A 9,548-nucleotide genomic window follows, 5' to 3' on the forward strand; every position below is an offset into this window, starting at 1 on the left:
AGCGTGGGTATCATCTAGACAAGTAATAACAAATGCTAGAGAGGATGTGGAGAAAAAGGATCTCTCATATACTGCTGGTGGGACTCCAAATTGGTACAACCACTTTGGAAAACAGAATGGAGATGCCTCAAAAAACTAAGAATCGATCTGCCATATGATCCAGCAATCCCTCTTGGGTATTTACTCCAAAGACTTGGAAATCCATATCCAAAATGATTTTTGCTCACCAATGTTCATAGCAGCATTATTCACACTGGACAGGACATGGATGCAACCGAAGTGTCCTACAATAGATGATTGGCTAAAGAAGCCGTGGTACACATATGCAATGGAATATTATCAGCCATAAGAAGAGATGAAATGCTGCCATTTGCAACAACATGGCTGGAACTCAAGATAATCATGCTAAGTGAAATAAGCCAGACAGAAGAAGTTGAAAATCACATGATATCATTTATATGTGGAATAGAAACCTAAAAACGACAAACAGGACAAAGAAACAGAGACTCATGGTCTTGGACAATAGATAAGAGAGAGGGAGGAGATACATGGGGTAAAGTGGGTCAAACCTGTGGTGACCGAAAGAAATCTAACTATGGGTTGTGAACACAGTGTAAATATATATATGCCTTACTGTTAAAGTATACAGTTGAAACTTATTGGATTTCATTAACCAATGTCACCAGAAGAGAATAAATAACTAGTTAATTAATTAAAACAATAATAATACCAAAAAATAAATATAATCACAGATTATAATGTTCCTGAAAAATTCTTATTGGCTAAGTCTTCATAGTCATGGTAACATCAGAATATGAAGCATTACTAAACAAATAGTCATCCTGATATGATTTCCTATAGTTTATGGTATAATAACATGTTATATAGGTCTGTAGTCTAGGAAGTATAAGGCAACAGAATTTGTCACCCCAAAATATGTCAGTTTGCCATAAAGATTATTTTATGCTGGTTAATTTTAAGAAAAAACAGACATGGGAGAAGCTCTGAAATCCATGTACAAGTTATACTTTGTAAGGAACATTTACATAGTAAGGAAAATCTCCAATTGTAAGGGTGTCTCACTGGCTGTACCAGGTAAATGGGGGTGTCCTTTTCTCTAGAAACTCATCAACAAAGAAGACAATGCCTTATGTCTGCATAACAGCCTTACGTCATTTACTGTTTTTTTTCTGACAACCTCCCATAGCTGACTCTATCCAACCCCAGCACCTTCTACTTTCAGCTGAAGACGATAGTTAACATGGTAGCTCAGGCCACTCTGGGGATTTACCCAGTTTTCCTGGATCTCTCCCATGTATACATGTTATTAAACTTTATCAGTTTTCTTCTATTAAACTGGCCTTGGTTACAAGTTTGTGTCAGCAGAGAACCCAAAGGGTAGAGAGAAACATTTTTCTTCCCCTACAGAGCAGTAGACTATACCACATAGCCTAGGTGTGTGGTAGGCTAACCATCTAGGTTTGTGTAAGTGTGCTCTATGCTACCTAACCTACCCTGCATTTCTCAGAATTTATCCACTTTGTTTGATGGTGCATGACTGTACACATTTCAACCAAAATTTAATTTAAACTCAATTTTGGGTACAGATGTCGTACAACTAGGAGCCCCTTACATGATCACAGGACCTCAGCTTTGCTACTCGCAGTGCCCTCAGACCAGTATCTGCAGCATCAGCATCTTCCTGGAGCTTGTGAGAAATGCAGAGTCCCTGGGCCCAACAAGACCTGCTGAATTAGTATCTGCACTTGAACTACAATCCTGCATGAGTCATATGCACACTGATGTTGGAGAAATGCTAGTCCAGCCTAGCTTATCTCACCTTCAAAATCTGACATAATTATTTGTGATGGATGTTGTAGGTTTTTAGAGCCTCCCTTCAGACATTGCCTAATAACCCAGGAGCAACATCATCTCTGGCTGGGAACCACTGGCTCAGAGATTAAAAACTGAAAGCATCCTGACAGATTCCAATCAGCGCCTATTCCTTACTCTGATTATAACTTCGGGCAGATCACTAAACTTTTTGAAGTCCCATTTCTGCACTGTGGGATAGAGTTCATAATAGAAAAACCCCATAGGATGGACCTTTATAAAATTGAAATTTGACAAAGCCTAAAGGTAAAAGCTCAGATAATATGACATAAAAGTATGTAAATATTTTTTTTTTAAATTATCAAATCTTTTATAAAGTGGGATTAAGGACAGCTCTTAACTTCTGATATAAGCATAATATTCTTCATTAATTTGGTAAAGCGTCATGAAGCCAAGGTGTGTAGTGTCCAACATTTACATGAAAGTCACAGAGTTTCCCTATTGACAAAGAGGGAAATACTTTGAAGACCCTGGGACCTAACACAGACATTATCCTCAGTCTAGAATTTTGAGAGAACTTTAATGCAGGGTTGAGATGAGGATCTGGGAGGTGAGACCTCTTGCAGGTAGGAGAATCATGGAGGAGTATGAAAACAGGATTCACTTGACTTCTCACCTGGACTCTTGGGAACAGAGAATCAACAGGAAAAATTTCCAGTCCGTCCAGAGCAGTGTCCCACAGGGAAATCAGGGCTCAGTGGTGGGAGTAACATTGGAAACAGTGCCTAATGAGCAGATAAATGAAGCAGAAATGATCACCTCTGTGCATACAAGCCTGGGCTTTACAACACGTATTTATTATTTTGGATTCCTAAGTCCGAGTGAGATCAATGCTTTACTTTGTTCTGCTGCCTTGTCTGGGGACAGAGCTTCAGTCTCCCTCGTCGATCATCCAGGGAGGCATTCAGACTTCCACACGGAGTCCTCCCTTTCAGAGACCCCATTCAGATGAGTCCAATAGACCAGCAGGTACTTCAGGGAAGGGTCAGAGAGGATGGAACCTGAGAACTTCTACCTGAGGTCTTCTGAGAGACTAACTAGCCTCACCCAGAGCCTAGAGATGGCGATGTTTGTTTGCTAGGTAGACTAATTAATTTATTAATATGTTAAATTGGAGTTTTTTTCTATCAACTTTGCTGTTTGACATTGAATTCCATCATATATAGAGAGATGAATTTGTTGGAAAGCATGAAAATTATAATTTTTTTGTTCAATTCTAAGTCTGTCATATTGTGTCCTCCCTCACTATATTTACACATAAAAACTTATATGTCCTCACTCATCATTTGAGCAGCATTCGTTTTCATTCATTAATGATCACATCTATCCTTTCCTAAGGATATCTGAATCTACTTACGTTTATATAGGTAGAAATTATAACAGTAGGTACTTCTTCCTCACAACTTGTCAAAAGTATATTTTTATATTTTTCTATGCAGGTCTTTCCTAATTATCTGGAATTAGATACCCATATCAATGTGATTAACTTATTGTGTTTTATCTTTTCTTTTAGAATTGGTCTTACATATTAATTGAGTTGACTTAATACAGTTATTAAAATCTACTATTTTAACTTGGTCATATTTCCCCATCTCTCAACATTTGTTCTATATTAATGCACATATTATAAAAGCACATAGGCAAAATAAGGGAGGTCCTCATTCATTGGATCTCACATTACAAAGGAGAAGGCCCAGTGTAGTGAAATGAGTGCACTATACATCATTTCCTTAGGGAATAAATGTATGAAGAAAGGGTATCAATAGTTGTAGAATAAGGAGGATTTTATAGAATAAAAGTTCTCTGGGGAGAACTTTTCATGTTGGATATGGAAAAGAACCAGGACTACTGTACCTATCAGAATTGTTCAAAAGAGGTCAAAATTCATACCCCAAAATATCAAAGGAAAGAATTCCACAAAGAAAAGTGAGAGAGTGGCCAGTCTCATCCAATACTGTGCCATATAAATACAAGTTTGGTTATGTAAACGTGGAATAAGCACAGGAATAACAATTAGATCAGGGCTGAGGTGGATGCCGTGATGAGGCCAGTGGGGCAGTAAAGGTCCTGTCAGTGTGATGTCCCTTGAGCCTTAGGGAGCTGCAGCATCCATGCCGGCTGCTTCTTCTCTCCGTACTTGACTCTCTGTGAGTTCTTCATTCTTGTTGCTTTGCCCTCATTGACAAGAAGTGGTCTTTTAAAACTATTCTTATATTTATTACAGTGGAACAGGAGGTTTTTGTTTTCTCCCAAAATAAGACATTCTTTTCCTGTTGCGATCCAGGATTCCTGCACACAAACACAGCAATGCACACACACACCAGGCACACACACGCACACACACACACACACACATGGGATTGACAAAGAGAATCCTGATACGATTAAGTATATATTCTATATATCATGCACTCTCATATTTTCTCTTATGGCTTTTTGATTCTATTCTAGTTAATTCTTGCAAACTATAAACTGTTACTCTACTGCGTCCTGATATAGAATGTAGAAAACATTCCACTGGCAGGGCACCCATAGCTACATCAGTGTTGCCTCCTTCTCTTCCTTCTGTCATCATCAGCAATTTCTCTGAGAATGTTCTCTCGTCCCTCTGTGGAGTGATTATTTATTCAGCTACTGTTTTCAACTCAGCTAAGTCTGGTGGGAAGGTGGTGATTTGTTTAACATGCTACATGCCTCACTGCACTCACTGTGTAGCAGGGAGAAAAGACAGAGAAATAAATAAAAATTATACCATGGGCATCCTAATATGTAAGTAACTTGATGAGAAAGTATTTTTCCTGTGATAATGTTCAGTAAAAGAAAAGACTCATGAAGGAGAAGATGCAGGCAATCTGAAGAGGACTTGGTATTTGGAGGATGGAGAGGGTTTGAAAAGTTCCAAAATGTCTCGTGGGGTGACTGCAAGCAGAAGGAAGTATGAGTGTAAAGGCTCTGAGCTTTGCAGCTGTGGTGCCTGGAGAAGCTGGGAGTCAAGTTCAACGTTTGGGAGATTAGTGTAAGCACGGGCAGGGCTCTGTGTGGGTTAAAGGGGTGAAAAGGTCACAAGACATGAGCCTTGTGTTTGAAGCTACAAAATTTGACTTCTCTCTTCATTGAGGAATCACTGGGATGGAGTTTAATTTGGGAGTCTTCTGAACAGTTTTCAATATAAAGAGATCTTCGTGGGTCAATGTGATTTCTGTCTAGAGGGTTTCCAGCCCTTAGAAGATGGGAGAGGTGACAATAAAATATGGCTGTGCAATTGAGGTCCTAGAGGTGGAGAAGTAATGGAGACATAAGATGCAGAAAAAAATAATCTGTCTCGTCTCATCACAGTGGTAATCATTTATTTGCCAGCAGACAACAGATGATTAACTTTGCTAAGTTTGTTACATATATTGTTCAAACCTGACATCGTTCTAAATTGATATCACTTTCTATACTATTTGGTTTAGGATTTAGCATTTAGAATGTTCAGCTGTCTCTCATTGAAAAAACTAAGCGGTGGTAGATCTCAGAAAAAAAACTGAGTTTTCAAATTTCCAAGACTTTGCACTTAATGTTATTTACTAATGTCTCATTTCAGCTGTAAAAATCTCTGCTTTTTTTCTATATATTGCATATTTCCTTTTCTAAATTATAGGTTTATTCTTTGCAAATTTTCTAGTAATATGTTTGATCTGTGAGATGTCTTGACAGATAAAGAAATTTCTGTTTTCTGTTTTGAATAAATAGTTATTTGCTACCTTGTTGGTAATTCTGGGCATACGGCAAAACAACTGCGGTTGGCATGTTACCAACTAAGGATGCTTTCTCCTCATCACACTCTCTCAGGATTATTAGATCTGTCTCTGTCTCTGTCTCTGTCTCTTCTCTGTCTCTCTGTCTCTCTTCCTCTATCTTTCATTATTTAATCTCTTCTTATTTAACTAATTTTAAAATAAGGGCGGAAAATACTTATATGACAATGGAGTCCCAGTTTTACATGTCGATTTGAGGGCTTATCAATGGACTTTGGAACTTATTCAATAATCTGTAGGGGGATAATCTGATATTATCTTGCCTTGTATTACTTCTTTTATCATTATTGTGTCTGGGGGTGAGTATAAGCTAGTATTAACATGACCCAGGAGGTGGGTGTGAGTGTGTGTTTTTCGTGTAGCTGAGCATTTCTTGACTTCTCAGGGCAGGGGTACCTAGCTCATATTCTCTGAAATGTGTTCTTTAAAATACACATCCAGAATGTCGATCAAAAGATGGAAATAAAGAAGACATCACTCCTCACAGGATCCCTTGCAAAGATAATAAAGTTTAAGGAACAATATGTAATTGAGTGATCCCTGGGTCTCGAAGGGTCTTGAAGTTTCATCTGAAGCAGACAGGCCATGTCATTCCTCCACTCTCTGACAGCATCCCTATCATCTCCTTCTTTCTCATTCCCCTCACCACATGGCTTCCTTTGAGCATGTTTACTTGAGGCAAGTGCCAAACTCAGGACCTTTGCACTGGCTCTTTCCCACGCAGGCTACACACTTCCCCAAAATCTTCCTGTCTTTTCTGCATCTCCCTAAAGGTCTCTGCTCAAGTAGCATCTTGTTTCAAGTCTTTCTCAATTCCATTGAAAACGACACGCACATCTATGAACTTGTACACATACTTTCTTTTATTCAAAGCACAGGCACCATCTAACAACGTGTATAATTTTTCACTTTTTTATATTCCTTCTCCATCTTTGGATTATAGGGACTTCTGTTTTTCAGCACACTGTGCTCCTTGTCTAGAAAATGGTCAGGACTTCCTCAGTGTGTAAAAGAATTTCTCATGAAACCAATATAAAAATGATTTATTTGGCAAATTGCTAAGAGGATAGCAGTAATTTGTAATTAGAGATGTCACATGACCTTACTTAAAGGAGATCAAATTTCTACAAAACCATATACATGTCATATATACATCTTATGGTTAAAATATAAATTGTAGCATTTCCCATGTTAGTAACACTCATGTATAAAAATTAATCATCTTATTTTTTTTTCATTTTCAGTCATCACCTCCACCACATGGAACAAGGGAATGGTACACAAATTTTAGAATTTCTTCTCCTGGGATTTTCAGATGAACCAGAACGGCAGCCTCTCATATTTGGGCTCTTCCTCTCCATGTACTTGATCACCGTGTTTGGAAACCTGCTCATCACGCTGGCCGTCAGCTCAGACTCCCACCTCCACACGCCCATGTACTTCTTCCTCTCCAACCTGTCCTTGGTGGACATCTGTTTCACCTCCACCACTATCCCAAAGATGCTGGTGAACATCCAAACACAGAGCCAAGTCATAACCTATGAAGGCTGCATCACACAGATATACTTTTTTATACTCTTTGGAATGTTGGATGACTTCCTTTTGACTGTGATGGCTTATGACCGCTTTGTGGCCATCTGTCACCCCCTGCACTACACAGTCATCATGAACCCCCGACTCTGTGGACTGCTGCTTCTGGTGTCCTGGATCGTGAGTGTCCTGTGTTCCTTGTTACAAAGCTTGATGATGTTGCGATTATCTTTCTGTACAGTCTTTAAAATCCCCCACATTTTCTGTGAACTCAATCAGATGATCCAACTTGCTTGTTCTGACACCTTTCTTAATAACCTGGTGATATATTTGTCAGCCGTGCTGGTGGCTGGTGTTCCTTTTGCTGGCATCCTTTACTCTTACTCTAAGATTGTTTCTTGCATACGTGGAATGTCATCAGCTCAGGGGAAGTATAAAGCATTTTCTACCTGTGTTTCTCACCTCTCTATTGTCTTCTTATTTTATTGTACAGGTGTAGGAGTGTACCTCAGCTCTGCTGCTACCCAAATCTCGCATTCAGGTGCAGTAGCTTCGGTGACGTATGCTGTGGTCACACCCATGCTGAACCCCTTCATCTACAGTCTCAGGAACAAAGACATAAAGGGGGCTCTGAAAAGATTCCGTGGGATGGCAGCTAGAAAAGGGACAACTGTTCTGAGGCTGAAGAACTTTCTGTGTTTGGAGAGCTAAAAGCCTTGGAACCAGAAAATTGTGGAAATAGAATATGCCTCTTTATTTATTTGCTGGAATTTCCATTTAGTTTTCCACCTTCTCCATACAATGTAAGTAATTGTTTATCATGCTTTCTGCTCTGATGTATAGATATTTTCTCTCTTTGTCCATTTTCCCAGTCTCACACAGTATTTCTCAGATTTAAACCAAGAATATTTGGAACATCCCATTTATCGTTTGAAGACATATGGATCTTAAAAATAATTTCTTCTGCCCTGTGCCTCTTTGGTGTTGGAAGATGGACTTGTGGTCACTGTCTGCTCTATTTCCTCTTTGATCTCCTGCCTCTCTATGCTGGGACGACTCCCGTGATGGATGCCGACTCTTGAAAGACAGATATGCACACTGAGGAAGCGGTGGCAGAGGCAGCAGAGGTGAGCTCTTGGACTGCTACTGCCAGCACTGGTTTTTCTGCCGCTTTTGGAAGGGCAAGATCAGCCTCAAATTCCCAGAATATGTATCATCCCAGATATGAATCAGGCTTAATTGAAGAAGTGACAGATGATTCCAGCTTTTTTGGTGGTGGTGGCAGCCATATAGGAAATAACACATTTTGCAGAGTTCCGGTGCAATTCGAACCTCAGTATGATTATACAGGATTTTAGGCAATTTCTAAGTAGCAATCTACTGGACTAAAATAATAGAGCCAATGAGAGAGGTCACCAAACTCACACTGACTCTGGGGACCAAGTCGGCCTTCCAGGTTGCCAATGATTGGGAGATATAGATTGCAAAGAAGTACTCATCCCGGTAGATCTCCAGCTATGAAAAGAATAATACAACAGTTCTTTGCTGGAGTCTTTGCAAATTCTGCAGTTTCTAGGTCCCCACACCCTTTTTCCTGGAGGAGGATGCTGCACTCCCGCCCTGGGGACTATGCCTGGGAGTTCACACAGGGCTTGGTGCCATCATAAGCTAGCTTTTAAGACAACTGAAAAACAAAGGGCCTCCACGAGCTGCCAAGGAGAAGATCACATCTCTTCCAACAGTGACAGTAACTCAGGAGCAAGTCGATATGTGTTTAGAGTGTTCGGTATGCAAGGAAGAATACACAGCTGAAGAGGAATTCGGCAGTTACCCTGCAGCCACATCTTTCAGAGCAGTTGTATTGTGCCATGGTTAGAACTGCATGATACATGTTCTATATGCGGGCAGAGCTTAAATGGTGAGCATGCTACTTGGCAAACCCAGAGTTCTGAGGCCTCTGCAAGCAACAGATTTAGCAGTGACTGCCAACTACAGGACTGATGGAGTTTCTGAAGCTAAAGACCATGTCTGAGTCAGGGCTGTGGTACTTTTCTTACCACAGCTATAAATTGCATCAAAAGAAAAAAAATAGTAGGTGGATTTAGGAAACGTATAAGAAACCCAAACCATCATATTAATGTAGTGAGTGTTTTTCTTTTCTAAATTTAAAGTTAGCATCTGTAGATGGAATTATGTCTCCAACAAAATGGCTCTGAATCCTCAATTCAGAGTGATAATTTTATAACTGTGAAACTTAATTATGTGCGTTTACCTGCAGCCAGAATAGAATCAGTTCCTTAAAGCCCAGCTAGAGTCCTGCTATCT

General features: G+C 39.7%; 1 protein-coding gene and 1 pseudogene across 1 annotated transcript; both read left to right on the top strand.

Annotated features, from left to right (window-relative positions):
* Window positions 1–6,953: 6,953 nt before the first annotated feature.
* LOC105311446 (olfactory receptor-like protein OLF4) lies at window positions 6,954–7,934 on the top strand. Its single transcript, XM_011387436.1, has one exon. The coding sequence runs from the start codon at window positions 6,954–6,956 to the stop codon at window positions 7,932–7,934; it is 981 nt and encodes a 326-aa protein (XP_011385738.1).
* A 353-nt stretch (window positions 7,935–8,287) lies between these two features.
* LOC105311447 lies at window positions 8,288–9,236 on the top strand (annotated as a pseudogene).
* Window positions 9,237–9,548: the final 312 nt, after the last annotated feature.

This window comes from Pteropus vampyrus, unplaced genomic scaffold, assembly GCF_000151845.1.
Source record: "Pteropus vampyrus isolate Shadow unplaced genomic scaffold, Pvam_2.0 Scaffold1000004043, whole genome shotgun sequence".
Lineage (NCBI taxonomy): Eukaryota > Metazoa > Chordata > Mammalia > Chiroptera > Pteropodidae > Pteropus > Pteropus vampyrus.